Below are 21,500 nucleotides of genomic sequence, written 5' to 3' on the forward strand. Positions count from 1 at the left end.
TAGTAAGTTAAACTAATGTAATTGCATTTCTATTCAAGGAGGAAATATAGTGTGCTCTCTTTTATTTGTACATAGAAAATCGCTAGTAAATTGCCTAGAAGGCAGAAACTAGTTGTGAATCAATAAAATAAATACAGCAGAAGTGGAGTAGTGCCCCTTCTTTTACATATTTTTTGTTTGTCCTGCTGGAAAAGTCAATAATTAAACACAAATTCTGCCTCTTCATCGAAATTTAAAGATTGAATTCTCTAATCATAAAACAACATTTCTGTCTGTTACTAATAGCAACTGCTAGATTATTTCAATAAGAACATAATCAGAAAATAGCTGTCTTTCTAGACAAGTAATAAGTCAATTTATATCAAAATAACAGTAAACCAAAAATTTTTGTAATTTCTTTTGTTTCAAGCAATTTTCTTTTTCTTTACTCTTATCGAGAACTGTTTCAGTATTTAAATGTGTGCTATACTATTTCTGTGGCTGCTGAATTCCAGAAGAAATGAACTTCACATTGTAACAGGGTATTTTACAGAGGATATTTGATTGGTTACACCATTATAATTCTACACAGGCTCTACTTTATTCTCTTGACAGAGCAAACATTATAAGAACATCACATTTTAATGTAAAGTGTATCAACAATTCACAACTATCACAGTCATGTTACTCTGCATTACAGTCACTGTTTCTCACTTTTCTGAGTCGACTCGTTTGAGTCCTTTGTGTGAACTTCGTCATGCCATTTTATCAGAGGATCATCGTAACCTCTGGCAGCACCTGCCTGTTCTTTCTTCATCCTGTAACATACACACAGATTCAAAGTAGCTGTGACACAGCCGATTAAAGTTAAAAATTGTTAGAAATTCTTCACTGCTAGGCATCTAGCAATGTAAACATACTCAGCTGTTAAAAAAAACTATGGTTGCAAATCTTTATTTTCAACTAAACCATCAGCATCAGTTAAATTTACACATGGCAGTTTCATGGAATGTTAAGTTACAGCAGAGTGAAAAAAGAACTGAATGGGCTTTTCATCCATTCACACATTTCTTCAGTACTGATGTGAGAACAAAATAAATACGGAAAAACTGTTAGTCCAAACTGCTTCTTCATATCACCTTCACTGTTAATTGCTTGTGAGACATCAACCACAAAAATTATGATTGCAGTAAAAAGTATTAACATCTTATACATATAGGTCCCTAAGAGAGGTTAAAAGTACAATTACAAATTGGCAGTTTTTCACATGACGTGCAGCCTATTGGTAATGGCATGATTAACCACGGAAAATCAAAACAATTTATGTTTTTATATTATCAGTACGCATCATAAAAAATGTCAAAAATCATACGTTTGGAAGTAATGGCCAAATATATTTGAAAACCAACAAATTAATATGAGGAATCAAGCTTCATTTTTTGGCAGTGGTGAAAGTACACTTGCACTGTGAACAGCTTTTTCGTGGCATAATAATATGCAACTTCAGAAGTGCACTTGCAACAAATTAAGTTGTGCTCTGAGGTTCCTGTCTAACAACACATTCAGAAAACGTGACATATTTGTAAAAAACAGCACAGTATTTTTGACAAGCAAGACTGTAAATATTTTTGCTGCTTGTTCAACATGAGCATGCAAAGCCATGTGGGTATTAGCATGCTGCAAAAAATACACCAACACTGAAAGCACTTTTACAAAATGCGACACTTTCACAAAACTAGAACTGCACTGAAGTGCACTTAGTACGGGTCATTTCTGATATTTATAGTGTTCATTGTCAGAAACATATAGCTGTAATTTTTAAACACACATTAATTTACAATGTTATTCACTAGATGCATATTAATATCAAAACTTAAATTTCTACAAATGAAAGAAAATATGAGGTATCATTATTTACAAAGCAAAAGAAAACAACAACAACATTCTTGTTGGATACAGTATGTGCACTTTAATTTTAGCAGAGATTTGCATTCTTAGAATCAAGTAATATAAACAAGGAGCTGTTCAGAAGACACAATTTTAATTTGGGAGACAATTTTAATTTGCTTTTCTGTATCTGGGGAAACCAATCACTTCACATATCTTGTAAAAAGGTGTTGCTGAACAGGTAGATTTCTGAAAGGTGTTCAACACTAATGTATTTTCTACTGGACAGAATTCAAACACACTGTAGAACTGTTTAAAATCAGGGTAAAGTTCTTATAATTCCAAAACAAATGGCGTGAGATTTGGTGAAATTTAACAGAGATGGTGATTTGTGGAGACAGACAACAAAACAATTTGAACAATGTGAGAGTGTATTCATGTAAAGAGACAGATTCCTTCTGTGGCTGACTTGTCCTCCATTTACCAGCAGTAGCTAGACAGAAAAAGAAGCAAGCACGAAGCGCCTCCTCATGCCATGAACCAACTGAAATTACTAACATTTATAAGGATAAATATTTTCTATTTCAAATGAATTTTTGAAATGGTTGCTCATGACATTTGAACGGAAATCAACAAACTCACCAAGTAATTGCAAAAATTTAAAGTATTCAAATGATTCGAGTTTAAGTCAGATTCTCTGGAAATGTGTATTTGTGGCAGATACATGAATCCCACATTTCCATCATGGGCAAGGTCCTAGTAGAAGTGGATTGCCTTGCCTTCCTCTGACCCATTACAAATTGTCAACTAGTGCACATCACTGTCAAGCAGTTGTGTTGTTACGGTTGAAAGGAACAAGTATGATGAAATCCGGTGCCAATATATAATCTACTTGCTTCATGGGGACCATCAAACTTAAAATTTCCATCCGATGGATGTATCACCGTCAACAGTACCACATGTCCTCACACTCCATAAGACAACATGGAGATGATTGGAATTTAATCCAGACACAAAGGCTGGTGATCAATAACTGTACACCGTCACCACTCTTTCCTTTGCCCACCAAATGTTAATGAAGAAGATTTCTTCTGCCAGCAGGATTAGAACCTCAGAGTCGAGCACCATTGAACACAACTGCATTAGCAATCTTGGCTACGGATGCAGGTAATTAAAGTACTAATAACTGAAAAAAAGGGAAATGAGTATTTCAAATCTTGCCGATGATGATCTCATTATAAAAAGAACACTACCTCAGATTGGGCAAGGATGGGGAGGGAAATTGATTGTAACCTTTGAGAAGGCATCATCTATGCATTTGCCTTAAATAATTTAGGGAAAAAATGGAAAACGTTAACCACTACACCACCTCATTAAATACTAACAATTAAAAATATGGGCTGTATTTGTAACCAAAGAATTAATCTACTTATCACCTCTTTTCAACAGACCGTAATGCACATTAGATGAATGAATACATGAAAGCTCTATTTCTTATTTAATTACTGTATTTACTCAAATCTAGGCCGCACCCGAATCTAAGCCGCACCTGAAAAATGAGACTCGAAATAAATAAAAAAAAAATTCCCAAATCTAAGCTGCACCTGAAATTTGAGACTCAAAATTCAAGGGGAGAGGAAAGTTTTAGGCCGCACCTCCAAATCGAAACAAAGTTGGTCCACTGTAATATGAGACACAATTTAGGTCGAATGAATGATGATACAGCTACAGTAGTTTGGTTCGAGTCTTAATGTTAGCAGTTAAGCTGTACCATGTAGCCATTGCTATGCGTCAGGTGCTCCGTCCGTATTTATAGGGGTACCATTTCTTTTTCACGTGCCTGTACCAGCACCCAGCGCCAGCCACCGAGCAGCACAAACGCACAACGTCAAGGTATCGACATGCATGATACCCACTACTAACAAAGCCTATCCTTGCACAACCTATCGCAGGCAGCAAGACAACCGCTACTGCTCTTGCCGCCCGACCTAACTTTCGCAGAGGTTTTTTTCCCTTGGCTCTTGCTTTGGCACTTTTTTTCCTCTGCCCTTCAAACCGCTACCCTTCATCAGATTTCGACCAATCTATCTCCAGATGAGCGCGTATTAATGGTTAATCCTAACCAGACGAACGCAAACATCGCAGTACCCACATCCTGCGACACCTCACTTTAGTGAATACTAACCCTTATGCAGAGATGGCAGTAGACCTTTTGTGATGGCCATCATGCCAGTGTGGGCATGGAGGGGCTCCACCTCTATATTTAAAAAAATTTTTCACGTGCTTCGTCTGCTTTGAATTGATTGCTTATTTTTCTTTGATCTGATAAATGACGTTCTCTTTGTTATAGGTGTTTACGTCACTCTAAGCTGAAAATGCATTACAGTACTGTGTCATGCATTGGTTGTCGCATTCTGATAATGAGTGTTTACGACCTGTCACCGCTTGTGGCATGGTTCGCTTTTGTGCACGCTACCGCCGCTTACAATTTAAAAAAAAGAAAAGAGGAATCATCTCTATAGCGAAACAATGGCAAGAGACTGCTATTTCTTGTTACTTCCACTGCTGCTTTCTTTGATAATGATCAACAAGAACCAAATAATAGACTGCATATGATAGAAGATGTTCTGCACGAGAGTTTAGTGAAAATTTTTCTCCGTTTTAAAATCTTTGCAGACGCCTCTGTAGTACATTACATTCTGCACAGAAATTAGTCATCTTAGATTTAAAAATCTTGTCAACTGACATGCTTCATTTCTGACTGTATCAATACTAGGCATAAGAATAATACGAATATAAACATGACATGATATGTATATTATTCCGCGTTTGCTGTTGTCTCACTCTAGTTTCGTAGTTTATTTAGGCAGACAGGATTTAAATGAGATAGCAGCAAACACGAAAGAATGCATGGCAACATGTTTATATTCGTATTTTTCTTATGGTGGAGAGAATACTGCATGTGATTCACAATTCATAAAAGTTCCTGTTAGCAACCATCTCTTCTCACAGGTAGGAAAAAATTCAGAACGTAGAATTGGCCATATTGACAAACATCCCGAACAGTCTAGCCAGTCGGATTTTCGTAGTGCATTGAAATGCTGCCACATTTGAAGATGAACAATACGGAATTTGTATTTACTTCGTTGGATAATGTATGGCAATGCAGTGGTCGAAACTCGGAGTGGAGAAAAAAAGCTCGTCTTCCACCTTTTTTTTTTTTATTTATTTATTTACTGACGCAGAGGTTTTGTCGCCAGTGTTTATCTTTGTGCCTGCAAAGCATTCCTGTGTAGTGCTACATAATTCGACGGCAGAAGTTAGCTGTGGCAGTACCTACCAACATTTTTCAGAACTTCCGCTTGCTTTGCACTCAATTCTAAGCCGCCGGCGGGTTTTGGGATTACAAAAACTGGAAAAAAAGTGCGGCTTAGATTAGAGTAAATACGGTATACATTCAGGTACATTTTCCTGAATTCCTCTTTTCCTCTGTTTATCTTCCACCTCTTCCATAGGTCATCCAAGGTTTTTTTTTTTTTTCTCCTGCCAGTGACGTATATGTAGTCTTTCACAAGTGCCTGACTGTAAGGTGACCATCACACTGATTAAGTCGGAGCCAACTTTTACATGCTACAATAAATTTGCCCAGCAATCTGAAAAAGCAAGTAACTATGGCTGCTGGGATAGTTTGTGGATAAAATGTTCGCTTCCCCTTGAACTGTCCTTTGGTATATGTGTTAGTGGTCCTGTGGTAAACAGTGTGCAGCTTAAATGCAAAGCGACTCATTAGATAAGTTTTTTATATCACATTTTGTTAACAGTAACTAAGTCTGATTATTTTAGTTACAGACATGTTAAATGAATTAAACGTAGTGTCTAGCTAGTTAAAATAGAGGCAACAGGAAACAGTATATCAATGTATCAATTCAGCTACTTCCATCTGCCATATCACTGAGAGTTTCTTAGAATGCACATATAGTGGTGTTTTATTTTTATTTTGAGGGTAGTTCCAATGGGAGAATTCTAAAGAAAATCAATTTTTGGGTCTACAATAAAAATAATATATGAAACATTTTCCACATGACTACTAGAGAATGCTTTTTCAATAAAACCATCTGGTGAATGAGGTTTTCAATTTGTGCACTTAAAATGAAAAACAACATAAATAATGAGTGCAGGAGGCTTCCCATGCTCAACTAGAAGTGGAGTTTCTATTCAGTGCCCCAAGTTAGTGCAGTATGTTCCTAATTTAATACTTGGTATCCTAAAATGCATTATTAATATGCCGCCATCAGAATACTAACAGTTTCTGAGATGGTACTGCTACATCAAATGGCTGAATATTACTCAGTCGGTACCATTAATTTTAATTTCACTAAGTGGTGTGTCAGCTTACAGTTGAAACTGAATGCAGAGATGTATGAAACTTTTCACTGTTGGAGTCAAAAGAGACACACTTCTTAGCTTGTAGTCACTCAGTAGAACCATTGGTAAAATAACTAAGAGTCTAACAAAAACAACTCCATAAATAAAAGTCTGCGAGCAGTAACAATGCATGCATGGAAATAACTGTTTGGCAGAAGCATGGATATAACCATCTGGAAGGCAGGACTTTTATCAAAGACTAAACAAAATAAATCATTGTAAAAGTGGACAGTTCAGATTAAAATTAGGGCCACCCTGATTTTTCATATACAAAAGAAACATGTGATCCAGAAAAGAAAAGTTTTGAAGTTCTGACATAAGTGTTGCAATCACCATGCTGGTTTGAAGCACATAAAATTCTCACCATAAATCTGAAAAAAATCTCTTACCATGTATGGCTTTATAATACGGGATACTCACGTATCTCTCGATGTCTTCCATTTGTACTGCCAGAACCTTACTTCTTCCACTGAAGTACCAGCTGCCGTCAATAACAGCATTGATGATCCACCAGCCATAACTCCTAAAACGCAACCTGTAAAAGTTGAACAAAGTACACATAGTAAGCTAACAAATCCCAGAATGGGTTTAAATGATGACCATAGGAAAAGTGTTTAACACTTTTATTTACACTGCACAAGTACAACACCTTTTATTGTGACTTCATTTGTCTCCTAAGTTACTATTTCCACTGGTTCTTTACTCTCACTGTAACCTCTGAACACTTATCCTATCTCTCCACTCTTTTTCACTCTGAAAGAAGGACCTGCTCGCCCTGCTAAATCAAGAGAAGCAAATATTTGTTTCCAAATCGAGTTGTCACTCTGCAGCAGGATGTACACTGATTTGAAATTTCCGGACAGATTAAAACTGTGTGCTGGACCTAGTCTTAATACCAAAACCTTTGCCTTTCATGAGCAAATGCTCACAGTCTAACTTGTGATGGTATCTCTCCAAGAGTGTTAGTCCCACAAGGTACGCACAACTTCTGTGAAGTCCCGAAGTAGGAGATGGGATACTGATGAAAATGTAAAATTGTGCACTTCACACAACAAAAAAATGCAGTATTCTATGAATATAATATTGGTGAGTCACAGTTGGACTCTGTAATCTTGGTTGTAATACTTAGAAGGGACATGAATTGGTTCAGTCTTGAGTAAAGGAGGTAGCAGACTTCAGTTTATTGGTAGAATACTAGAGAAATGTAATCAGTCTACAAAGGAGATTGCATAAAATCACTCGTGTGACCCATCCTAGAATATTGCTTAAGTGTGTGGCACCCATGCCAAATAGAACAGGGGCTATTGAACATATATAGAGAAGAGCAGTAAAAATGGTCAGGGCTTTGTTTGATCCACAGGAGTGTGTCACTGAGATGTTGAAAGAACTGAATGGGCAGGCTCTTGAAGACAGACTATCCCAAGAAAGTCTACTAACAAAGTTTCGAGAAATGGGTTTAAATTATGACTCTAGGAATATACTACAGCCCTCTACATATTGCTCCCATAGGAGTTATGAGAATATGATTAGATTAATTACAACACACACAGAGGCATTTAAACGGTCTTTTTTTGCATATGCCAATGGGATGGGAAAAAGCCCTAATAACTGGTTCACTGGGATGTACCCTCTGCCATGCCCTTCACAGAGCATAGATGTAGTAGGTAGTAGAAGTAAAGTTGAGAGGATGGACTTTGAGTTGTGGCTGGATAGTTCAGTCAATAGAGCATTTACCAGGTTCTAGTTTTTGTTCGGCAAAATAGTTTTAATCTGCCACAAAATTTCAAATATTTATCTAGCTATCATCATATAACTGGTAGTTGTCTGTTAAAGAAAACAATAATTTACTGCAGTTCAGATACTTCACACAAAAATTTAAATAACCAGAGTTATTCTTAAAATTATCAAAATAGTATCAAGAAGTCAGTAGGCACATGTTCTGAGGTTTCAAATAATTGAAAAGCACTTGCAAAATTAAGGTACAATCCACAATTATTCCATCTGCACTGCAATATTATTGCTCTTCGGTTCTGGAAATCAATAGTTATACAGCTGTGTCCCCATCCCCCAGTTAATACATATCACATATGCTAATTGAAGATTCTAATTATTTTCAAATACGTCAACTATCAGTGAACAAAATTACAATTTATGAAAAATTTACAAAAGTTATAATGAAATGTTGTTGGAGCAAAAACAATGAAGAAGGAATGGTTGGATGTACCTTCAGTGATGGCACCACTGAGATTGTACACAAGCTTGGATAGGTGGCATGTCTTGTTCAATGGAATCACCTTGGTATTTGTCTTAACTGAAAGAAACCACAAAAAAAACTAAATCTAGTGGATCACATGGGGATTCTCCTAAACAGGAGTCATTGACTTATCTGTCGCATCACCACACTCAATAGGATCAGAAAGATCATTGAACATTATACAAAGGGTAAAGGCATTTTTGTAAGCAGTGTATTATTAAATGATGTGTTCCATTCGACAGCAGTTTCTGCTGAGACAGGACTGACATTAAAATTGTTCTGAATTGAGAGAGACTCAAATATGCACCACTGGCTTTCATAGGCACTTGCTCTGTCAGCTGAGCAAGCAAAGCTTTCCTAAAGAATAAACCTAATGTTACAGCTCCTTTATCATTCTTGTGCCACTCAAAGTATTGTTGTCTCTAAAAAACTTCATTTCAGCATCAGTCAACAGCTGAGAGAAAGAGTGTTGTATGTAAACAAGCTATTCACTTCCACAGCCTTTACACTATAATGTTACTTTTTCACCATACCAGAAAGCCTCTAGAGGCTGAGAATTTCAGAAGAGGTGCAGCAGCAAAGACATCCATTGCACTCACCAGTGATGGGACAGGTAACACGATTGGAAGGACCTGTCCCTTCGAAAAAATATGGGCCTATGATAAATGATGATGTAAAACCGCACCACACAGTGACCTTTTCAGGATGAAGTAGTACTGGTAGATTTGCATGTGGATTTTCTGTTGCCCATAATCGACAATTCTGTGTATTGACATATCCTGTCAGATGGAAGTGGGCTTCATCTGTCCACAAAATCTTCTACGGCCAATCACTGTCCATTTATATGCAAGCAAGAAATTCTAAAGCAAAGGTCTCTCTCGCTGGCAGGTCACCAGGAAGCAACTCGTGCACATGGACAATTTTGAATGGATAGCAAAGAAGGATGTTACGTAGGATTTTACGCACTGTGCTCATGGGTATGTCCAATGTTCGGGCACATTTGCACACCACCAGTCATCTCCTCTGCATTGCTGTGGGCACTACTTCCACTGACGTCGAATCAATTCGTTTCCTCCCTCTACCAGGTTGCACACCAAAAGAACCCATCTTTTCAAATTTATGAATCATTTTCTCCAGACTCATGGCAGTGATCAGACCAATACCTTTTTCCAAACCCTTCAGTGTCCGGAACTTCTGCAGAGCGACATGTGCACAGTCATCATTCTTGTAATACAGCTTTACAAGCAGAGCGCGCTCCTGCATTGAGACAGACATGGAAAACGTTAAGAGGCCGAAGGAGGAAAACCCGTCTACCCAAGCATGTTTATACCAGCTGATCAATTTTCATACTATTCTTTTTCTTCTGACATACATTTTCCCACTTCTCCGATAATTCGGGATACCAATTCGATTCTACACAGAGTACGCGAAAGAACTTGCCCCCCTTCTAACAGCCGTGTACCGCAAGTCTCTAGAGGAACAGAAGGTTCCAAATGATTGGAAAAGAGCACAGGTAGTCCCAGTCTTCAAGAAGGGTCGTCGAGCAGATGCGCAAAACTATAGACCTATATCTCTGATGTCGATCTGTTGTAGAATTTTAGAACATGTTTTTTGCTCGCATATCATGACGTTTTTGGAAACCCAAAATCTACTCTGTAGGAATCAACATGGATTCCAGAAACAGCGATCGTGTGAGACCCAACTCGCTTTATTTGTTCATGAGACCCAGAAAATATTAGATACTGGCTCCCAGGTAGATGCTATTTTCCTTGACTTCCGGAAGGCGTTCGATACAGTTCCGCACTGTCGCCTGACAAACAAAGTAAGAGCCTACGGAATATCAGACCAGCTGTGTGGCTTGATTGAAGAGTTTTTAGCAAACAGAACACAGCATGTTGTTATCAATGGAGAGATGTCTACAGACGTTAAAGTAACCTCTGGCGTGCCACAGGGGAGTGTTATGGGACCATTGCTTTTCACAATATATATAAATGACCTAGTAGATAGTGTTGGATGTTCCATGCGGCTTTTCGTGGATGATGCTGTAGTATACAGAGAAGTTACAGCATTAGAAAATTGTAGCGAAATGCAGGAAGATCTGCAGCGGATAGGCACTTGGTGCAGGGAGTGGCAACTGACACTTAACATAGACAAATGTAATGTATTGCGAATACATAGAAAGAAGGATCCTTTATTGTATGATTATATGATAGTGGAACAAACACTGCTAGCAGTTACTTCTGTAAAATATCTGGGAGTATGCATGCGGAACGATTTGAAGTGAAATGATCATATAAAATTAATTGTTGGTAATGTGGGTGCCAGGTTGAGATTCATTGGGAGAGTCCTTAGAAAATGTAGTCTATCAACAAAGGAGGTGGCTTACAAAACACTCGTTCGACCTATACTTGAGTATTGCTCATCAGTGTGGGATCCGTACCAGATCGGGTTGATGGAGGAGATAGAGAAGATCCAAAGAAGAGCAGCACGTTTCGTCACAGGGTTATTTGGTAACTGTGATAGCGTTATGGAGATGTTTAGCAAACTCAAGTGGCAGACTCTGCAAGAGAGGTGCTCTGCATCGCGGTGTAGCTAGCTCGCCAAGTTTCGAGAGGGTGCATTTCTGGATGAGGTATAGAATATATTGCTTCCCCCTACTTATATCTCCCGAGGAGATCACGAATGTAAAATTAGAGAGATTCGAGCACGCACGGAGGCTTTCAGACAGTCGTTCTTCCCGCAAACCATAAGCGACTGGAACAGAAAAGGGAGGTAATGACAGTGGCACGTAAAGTGCCCTCCGCCACACACCGTTGGGTGGCTTGCAGAGTATAAATGTAGATGTAGATAATATTCCATTGAAATTTGACGCCATTCTGGCCAGTAGTGTTACTTCTACAGCGTTTTGGAAGTTTAATTTTGATTATAATCACATCTTGATCGGCAACGCATTTAACTATCTGCATTGCATTTTGCAGTGTAGTAAAGCCCTTTTCACATTTTGTGCTTTCAAGCAATAACTAACTATAGGAAACAATTCAGTATTCCTCAGCAGTCATAAGCCAAATACAGCGTCCTACAGTCCTATAGAAAACAGAAAATATGTGATTCATTCACATAAAATAGTCTCCAATCATCACAGTCTTCAAAAGTGGGCTTTAAAAATTTTATGCAGTTGCCTTAGATTTAGGAAGTCCAATTCTCATTTCTTTTTAAAGGCGCATTAATTTTATTGTAAACAATTATGATCATTCTACATAAATGATAACATTCTTTGGTACTGGTGTTGTCTACACCCAAATCTATATTTACACTGTAATTATTCATAGCTCACAAAAAAATGTCTGCATAACAAATAGGAAACAAAGTGGACACATGTACCAAAATTTCATCAAAAAATACAAAAATGGAGTAATGAAGATGGTAACAAAAAAACTTAAATCAAAGAAAGATTAGGATTTAAATGTCCCATTGACAATGAAGTTATTAGAGATAAATCACATATTTAAGCTTGACAAGAATGTGACATGAAACTGGCAATGGCATTTCACGAGTTCATTTACATGATCACTATTTGTGACTGATATACAAAGTTCACAAAAATAGCAATTAGCTTAATGCCACAATATATATATTTTTGATAAGTAATCTCCAATTATCATATTAGTCTTTTGCACTTTCTACTACAATAATTATACTTACAGAGTATGTATACCTACTGGAAACACAGAAAAATATAGCTAAAATAATTATATTTACAGAGTATTTATGCCTACTGCAAACACAGAAAAATATAATCACCTGCAAACTAATATTTAACAACATACCAAATAGCATTTGTAAATAATATTGCTGCATTCTAAAAACAAAAATTTCATAAAATCTTACCTAGTAATCCTCCAACCAGAAAACCACGAACACCAAGATGTAACCTGTAGCAAGCTCCTGTAATTCCACCAGCAGCCACATAATCAACTAGGCGTGACTCTCCCCGGTATGTTTGGAACATCGTGGAAAGCAACCTAGACAGTAGAACATCGTAACATGTGACAGTATGGAGCTTCTGTTTATGTGTTAGAATTATTTACCTATTTTCTTCTAACAGACATAATCATACATTAAAAACTTCAGTATCTCATATCAAGACATCTACAAAAATTATACACTAGAAAGGGACCTTAATGTTAAATAAAATTCTTTAATACTTAATAAGAAATGTAATAAATCCATCAAAATACTTACACATATGAACTGCTAAAAAATCCAACACGCCAAGCCCATTTTAGTGCACCTTTTGCAAAATTAACTGTTACATGGTTCTGTAACTGTCTCTGTAATAATACCAGAACTATAAGATTATGCCAATACAATAAATTCTTGTGTAAGACCCTATCACTGTTAACACAAAACAAGTAATTATTTATAGCACTGACAGAAAATCCATGATGGAATATGGGAGAGATTTTCAGCAGCAAATGGACACATAATAAAGATAGATTGGGGCTGTGTGGAGTGGTGGGAGGGAGGAATGGGACAATGGGAGTAAAGGTGGTGCTGTGGTGAAAGAAGTATATGTGTGCAAGAGGCCCACTAGGAGGAATACAAAGGGGGGAGGAGGGGGGGGGGAGGGAGGAGAATAGGTGTAGATGGGAAAGCAACTGGGTAGCAGCATTAGCAGAGACTTAGAACAGCTGGACTGGTTGCAGGGAAAGTCAAGCAGCAACTGGAGACAGCCAAATGTGTTGTGTAGCATGCTCTTCAACTAGGTGTTCCAACTGTCCTTTGCCCATAATGTAGCGATGACAGTTCATTCAATCAGATAATTTTTTATGGTCATAATAGTGAGAAAGCTCTAAAATGGCTGCAGTAAAGTTAGTATATGACTGGCTTTTTCACAGATAACCCTTTCTTTCTTAGTGTAAGAAATAACAGTTAGTAGGCCCGATTACTAGATGGTAGGCATATGAAAGACAACATTAGCTGTGTGTGTGAGGGTCAAATTTGTTTGTCAACTCTATCAAACAACTTCCTCCAAACAATAAGCATTTTTCTGCCTTTACTATATGTGTATCTGCTTCTCAGTGTCTCTCCTGTTTGCTAAATGATAACTTGTCTGCAAATATCTATAAAAAGTACATACTAACCAGATAAAAATGGTACATCCTGTACATTGTACAAATAATTTAGTATCATCTTTAACACCTAATAAAATTCAAAAACCACATATCAGAACACAGAAAAAATTATCAGATAGTGACAGACACACAAAAGACGGCAGTTCTCAGACACTGAGGTTTTCTTTCATTAACAAAAGAGGTAGAAGCAAGAGCTGAGGGGAACTTGTTTTCAGACATTCAGTAGGTTACAGATACCTGCAAGGCAAAACCAGACGAGAATAGACTTATTTGTTTGAAATATAAATCTTCAACAGAAAAAAGAAAAGCAACAGCATTATTGGTTTATATAGGTTATTCATTAAACAGAGTTTAAAAAAGAAAGCTTAAAAAAATGGCTCTGAGCACTATGGGACTTAACATCTATGGTCATCAGTCCCCTAGAACTTAGAACTACTTAAACCTAACTAACCTAAGGACATCACACAACACCCAGCCATCACGAGGCAGAGAAAATCCCTGACCCCACCGGGAATCGAACCCGGGAACCCGGGCGTGGGAAGCGAGAACGCTACCGCACAACCACGAGATGCGGGCAAGAAAGCTTACCTTTGCTTCTAAGTGACTTGTAAATGATGTGGCCTGATTGCGTTCAATGAATTCCACATATGCTTTTCGTGAAAAAAGGAAGCCTCCATAACAACCTCCTAGAAAGGAACCAAAGAATGCAGTCTGAAGAACACTAAATACCTCTGGACTGATGTTTCCAAATTCACTGAAAGATAAAAAGAAGTTTCATGCTTAATTAAACAATGGAAAGTCCAGGATAGAATAACAACAACACTGTGAAAAGGGTAGACTGCTACTCATCGCATAGAGGAGATGCTGAGTTGCAGACATGCACAATGAAATGACTGCTATACATCTCAGCCTTTGGCCAAATTATCTTCTTCTGAAGTAGAAAACGCACAACATTCACACAAGCACAATTCACATATACATTACCGCTGTCTCTGGCTTCAGTAGCTGGACTGAGTCGTAAATCCACCTGATGGGAACAGGAATCTGTTTGTGGGGTAAGGAGGCAGAGACAGTGGTAATGTGTGTGTGGGCTGTGCTTGTGTGAATGGTGCGTGTTTTCTACTTCTGAAGAAAGCCTTTTGAGAAAAAGCTAAAATGAGTAGCAGTCACTTTATTGTGGATGCCTGCGACTCCGCTCTAAATGGTAATCTACCCTTTTCCATAACATTGTTGGTATTTCATGCTTAATTAAGAAGGTCAGTAAAAAATAAATCTTTGGAAAAGAGATTTATAGTGTAATAGCTTCAGGTTAGTTCAGAGGTGTATACTGTGATGTCTGCATGCTTCCAGTATGAAACAATGGAAACTCCATGTAGGAGTATCAACAACAGAGGAAAAGACAGATTGCTACTTACCATAAAGAAGACACCTTAAGTTGCAAACAGGCACAACTAAAAGACATTTACATCAAGCTTTCAGCCACAGCCTTAATCAGGAAAACAGAGACACACACCATTCACACACACAAGCAAGCACACCTCATGTCCACATAACTGCGAACTCAAGCTTCTTGCACTGGCCCAATATGCTGGAGAAGGCGATCATGTGGGCATGAGGTGTGCTTGCTTGTGTGTCTCTCTCTTTTACTGATGAAGGCTGTTGCCGAAAGCTTTATGCAAGTGTCTTTTAACTGTGCCTGTCTGCAACTTAACATGTCTTCTTTACGATAAGTAGCAATATGTCTTTTCCTAAATCATTGATATTTCCACTATGAAGATTTTATAACTTTCCACGCTGTCACAAAAACTGGTGAATTAAATATCTAGTAACATGCGGTACAGGAGATTTTATCTGATCTGTAACCATCTGATGCCATTTGTTAAAATAAGTTGTTGTAATTAATTATTAGTTTTTTTATTGTATGTGTATTTTTATATTGTACTATTGTTATGGTACCATTTGTTAAAATCAGGTGTTGTATGTATATGGTAAAACTTTACCAAAATTTTGACATGTCTCCTGTACCTAAATCAAATGATTTAGATTATTTATGTTATGAGACTAATAAACCACAATTCACAATTCATCTTTTTTTTTTTTTTTTTTTTTTTTTTTTGCCTCAAATGGAAGGAAGGTTATGTTCATTGGACAAGGATGGGGACAGCAAACAACTAATTCTTACACAAGGAACCACCAAAGAGTTTGCCTCCGCTGATTTACAGGTGCCATGGAAACCTTCAATCTTGATGGTCACAGGATGATTTGGACTTAGCTCCTCGGAAATTAGTTTATTTATTTTCTGTTCAAAATGTGGACCATATATGACAGTTTTATACCTGCATTATTTCTACCACATTTTCCAAAATATTTCTGTGTATGTAAGCACAGGAACAAACAAATTTAGTTGGTACATAAACATGGATGAAGATACTGATTCCTGCAAATATTCTCCATTCTTAAGGATACCACAGATAGTGAAAACATTAGAGGTTATTCATGAAATCAGCATTTGATAACTGTAGGAAGTATTGGCTGTTACGATTTTGAAAAATTCATCCTGATATCCATCTACAGCAGTTTAGAAAAAAGAATCACAGAAATTTTTAAGTAATGTGACAAGATCAATTTGACTATTTCCAATGTAAAGTCCAGCATCTCAGCATTATAATGTACCATTTCTGGCAATAAATAATGTGTTAGTACAAAAATGTGGAATATCATCCGAGTCCTACTATTTAACCCCTCAATGTTTCCCAGAATCAGCAATCTACTCAAATGAGATCTATTAGTTCAGCAGTAAAAAAAAAGAAACTGTGGAAGAAAATGTGAACATGGTTCCACATGTAAGAGTTTTAAAAATGAGAGAGAGAGAGAGAGAGAATGAAAATTCACCCACACACATTGAAAGTGGGTTGCACAACTCATAGCTGTCTACAGTTGTTGCATTACTCTTCTTGGCTTATTTTTGTTGGAGCTCCTAGACTCATAAAAATACATACACTTTGCAAATTAGTTCTAGATGACACACACCTGACACAGAAGAAACAAGGGATAGTTATGTCTTTTACCATTCGTAAATTGTAGTTTGAGCAGATTGATCAGATGGCCTTGGGTAATTCTCTATCTCTCATGATAGCTATCTATTGAATGGATGACTTTGAACAGAAAGCATGGCATTCATCAGCCTTAAAACCTTACTGCTTTTTGCAGTATGTAGATGACACATTTGCGGTATAGACTCTTTGAACAGAAACACTACCCATGTTTCTTCTACATTTAAATTTGCTCCTTCCAAGTATTCAGTTTACAACATACATGGAAAAAGATGCAAATTACTCTTCCTGGAAAGTTTGGCACAAAGGAAAGCTGACAGAACAATGGGGCATAGCAAACCCACTCACGCCAATACATATTTTCAGGCTAGAAGTTGTCACTACACAGCATAGCGCAGTTGCATATTTTGCACTCTGGTTCACAGAGCAAGTGTTGTTTATAGCCTGCTGGGTGAACTTGAACAGCTAAAGACATTTTTTGACAAAACACGTATTTCAAAACATAAATTCATTGTGCATTCCAATGAAAACAAGTCCAGCCAAGGGAATAAAATGAATAAATGGAGGCACACATTGCCATAGCTTTCTTGTTGTACATCATCAGAATTTCCTTAGGAATTAGAAGAGTTCTCAACAAACATAATATTAGATGTAGCTTTTGTCGACCTACAAAACTGAGGAATTTACTGGGTCCTGTCAAATATACTCTCAGCCTTAGGGAAAAAGATTTATATATATAAAAGATTCTGCAACAGTATGGAGTGACATATTGGCCAGACACACCATACGGTGCAAAACTGGCATAATGAAGGCCAATCTCATATAAATCTGCAATAATATAGCATTGACTGTATGCAGGTGAGTGCATAATGTATGAGACGATAAATATTACATCCCCAGTTTCTCGCTTCTGGAACTTTGTGATACTGAAGGCAATAATATTCATATGACAATCTATATTGCCGAATGGCTAACACAGTCACCACATACAGTTGCAGGTCGCCTATCAAATGGCTTCCAGGGGCAACAAAAATCGGATTTTTTTAGTATTTCATACAATTCCTGGCGGAATTTAGAAATTTAAAATGCTGTCATAATCTATCCCTTAAGAGAGAGTCTTGCATTAAAGGCTTAACACACTAAGTCAGTTATTAATGTTAGAAACTGTGTATAGGTCTTGAGGCACCATAATACACACTGCTCAAACTATGCAGTCTACATTCATCTAGTATTTGAGAATGAGAGCATTTAGCAACTTTTAGCAAATTTCACACATAATTTCACAATCATACTTGACACTTTTCTCCACTGACACAGCCCACAAAACGACAACAGGAAAAAAGTTTATCACTTGGTACATTTTCACTGTTCCTGTAGCAAAACTTCAGCATCAGGCATGTTTTAATTTATTACTTCTTTACTACTAACTATATTCACAAAACATTCTGCAGATAGTTTTAGATTTGACTCTTCAAATAGTCAATGGGTGAATAATTCAAAACTAATAAAACTACCATAATTAGGGTTTTGGATCTCCAACCACAATGTCAATCATTTGTAAAGTAATCAGACGTTTGAAGCTGTTTTATACATGAGACTTCAATTCTTTAAAGAAATGGGGCAGAGGGGGGAGGGGGAGGCTGGGGTTACTGTTAGGCTTAGGTGGTTTTCCATTGCCTTCCTCTGACTGTAATGGGGATGAATGATGATGATGAAGGGTTAACTTACTTCTGGTTAACTTCGAATATAACTTACATACTGAAAGCTGGCCAAATTGCTTTTCTGAATAACCATCACATTGGACTTTCTATTGGTTGCTAGATCAAAAGGGATCAAAAATGAGAAAATTATCATTGTGGCATAGGTCATCATTGGTGCTCTATTGAAATAAATGTTTGAGGGTTGGACTATAATTTGTGAGGCCTATGGCAAAGTATGTGGCGTGAATTGTACTAAAATGAGATGGAGCTCTAGAATTCTATAGGCACAGATTGAGCTTTGTCCTTATTTTCCTGATATTTTATGTCTTCTAGACTTATTTGTACTACCCAACAGTGGATTGTCAACATCTATGTCCTCCAGAAGTTATAAGGTTGGGAGAAGCTGTTCCATAAGGCCTGTTATATCTTGGGATGTATTTTCCATGTCTGGTGGAATTCAGGCACAGCATAATGTTACCATATTGTGAATCTGAACATGGATGCAACTGCTTCTAATAGTGTTCAGGAACACATGCTCACAATAGATATAAGAGCAAACCAGTCTTCAAATTCCCCCAAATGCTGTGTTAGAATTAGAACAGTGCTTATTGAATGAATTACAGTTTTCTTAGAGCGTAGTTTCTTATAGTGCAACGAAGATAACAGGATAAGTAGAGCTCAGTTAGGGTACTCAGCTAGAAGATAGTAAAAAGCATTAAGCTCCACTTTGTCTTGAAGGAAATTTTAGTTTAAGCTTCTACATCCATATCTATATTTTGGAATCCACAATGATGAGCATGGAAGTGGGTACTTTGCACAGTACCATGTACACCATTTGTGTATGGATTGCAGAGGGAATGACAACTTAAATGCAATGCCCGATAGTTAATCTCATCTTGTTCCCTGGTCACTATGGGAGCAATGTAAAGGGGCAGTCATATACTTCCAGAATCCTCACTTAATACTGGTTCTTGAAACTTTGTAAGTAGGGTTTTGGAGGAAAGTTGACATTTCTCTCCAAGTATCTGCCAGTTCAGGTTTTCCAGTATTTCTGTAACACTCTTGTAGGTCAAACAAAACTGTGACAATTTATTCAATACCTCCCATTAGACCTATTTGATATAGATCCCACATACTTCAAAGATATTCAAAGACAGATCGCTCCAGCATCTTATAAGAGAACTACTCCGTAGACTGATTACATTTTCCCATTATTCTGTCAATGAAGCAAAGTCTGCCACCTGCTTTACCTATACTGAACATTTGTGATCATCCCATTTCAAGTACCCACAAATTGTTTGTATGAGTTGACCGGTTCCAATTATCACTCAGTGATATTTTAGTTACAAGATACTACGTTTTTAGTTTTGTGAAATGCACAATTTTATATTTCTCAGTACTTATCTCAAGTTGTCAAGCTTTGCACCACTCTGAAATACAATCATCACCTGTCTGAATATTCATGCAGATTTTACAGATAGTTTTATTACTGCTCCCACAAAGCTTGAACTCGTGTCAACTGGACAGTGTGTCTCCTATTTCCTTCTGGTGTCTTGCTATAGGAGACAGTCAAGAGTTTTATTTTCTTACATTTTTCCTCTTTTTGAATGCAGAGGTGGTTAGCAAAAGAGTGTAATGTTGCCCCGCAGTTCACGTATATGGAGACTGTTAGAATGGCGTTTCTTTGTACATTAGCCTAATTCGGTTAAGACTGCAGGTCCAGTAGGGGGACATATGCCTAAGCCTTAGAACTTAAAACACCTCATAGGAGAAGGGTTTAACTTCACATCTGTACATCATTACCTTAGGCTTTTATGGTAGGATGCACATCTCAAAGGTAAAGGATTAATGTGCTGCTGTTTACTCTTCCTAAAGTCCTCACTATACCCGATGAACAAAGTGAACACATCAGCACTCATAACTAGGGTACAGTTCCTCAGCAGTTTGTAGTGTGAAATATTGATGAAATGGGAGCTCCAAGTTATGTTCAATATTTTATAAGGAGTAAAGGAGACTGGTATGTTGCCTAGTTCGTCACAAGACTGAAGAGCATCTGACTAAGCAGTGTTTTGTGTCTTGATTAATTGAGAGCACCTACCCATCTCCTCTAAAAAAGCAACTTCAGTAAACCTATTTCAATGTTATTTTGTAGCCATAGCATTCTCCATTATTACTTGAGCAAACAAGGTACTGGGCAAATTCCTTGAATCAACTTCTCCTCATCTGACCATCTTCCCATGGTGTTGATAAGAACAGAAAAACCATGGAACTATAGTTCTCTGTATTAAAACTCTCATTCCTTGCTAATGATTTAATTAGAGAGCCATTTCAGTGTGGCTGCCATTGTGTGTTAGTTTTACCCATTTCATTGCAGATAGTCCAGACTGGGATCCCTGCACATGTGAGCGGACATGCCTTAGCAATACATGGCATGGTAGCCTTTTTCTGTGAGTCCTAGTGCCCCAGAACACATATGCACCTACTCCTTGGCATGCCTGACATCAAGAGTTTACAGCTCACACATCAGCATTTTGATCTCTTCACTGACAGTCAGGTGGCTGCAACTGTAGAGGAACTTTCCTCCCCCCTCCCACCCCACCATAGGTGGGCACCAAATTGGATACTGGGCTATAGTGTTAAGCCGTTCAGCTGATGAGTGATTTAGGTTTTCACGCACAGTGGATAGGGACTGTGCTAAATAATGTGTGTCCCTGCAGCTGGTTCATACTTCTGTAAAGTTTTGAAAGATGTATCAATGCAAAAAGATATAAGTGATTAATTAATGGGGTAAATTGAGAATGTCATCTCAAGTAAAGCATTCCCTACAGGTTGTAAAACGAATGCCAAGTTGCGGTCATGAAAGATAACCTTGTATTAATTTCCAGACAGGTGTTACCACAGGCACACTATAGCCCCTATTGTGCTGTGGGGTATTAATTCTGAAAGAAAGGGGGGGGGGGAGGGAGGGAGGGAGGGAGGGAGGGAGGGAGGGAGGGAGGGAGGGAGGAAGAGAGAGAGAGAGAGAGAGAGAGAGAGAGAGAGAGAGAGAGAGAGAGAGAGTGCAATA

General features: G+C 37.7%; 1 protein-coding gene across 1 annotated transcript in view; it reads right to left on the reverse strand.

The window, feature by feature from the left end:
• Nucleotides 1–555: 555 nt before the first annotated feature.
• Nucleotides 556–21,500, reverse strand: part of LOC126194462 (RPII140-upstream gene protein) — a 34,162-nt gene continuing 13,217 nt past the window's right edge. Inside the window, exons 2-6 of the mRNA XM_049932767.1 lie at nt 14,269–14,434; nt 12,788–12,876; nt 12,434–12,567; nt 6,712–6,826; nt 556–797 (exon numbers count right to left, since the gene is read on the reverse strand). Of these exons, the coding sequence (XP_049788724.1) occupies nt 680–797; nt 6,712–6,826; nt 12,434–12,567; nt 12,788–12,876; nt 14,269–14,434 (622 nt within the window). The 3' untranslated portion in view covers nt 556–679. The remainder of the gene's footprint in view (nt 798–6,711; nt 6,827–12,433; nt 12,568–12,787; nt 12,877–14,268; nt 14,435–21,500) is intronic.

This window comes from Schistocerca nitens, chromosome 1 (genome assembly GCF_023898315.1).
Source record: "Schistocerca nitens isolate TAMUIC-IGC-003100 chromosome 1, iqSchNite1.1, whole genome shotgun sequence".
Lineage (NCBI taxonomy): Eukaryota > Metazoa > Arthropoda > Insecta > Orthoptera > Acrididae > Schistocerca > Schistocerca nitens.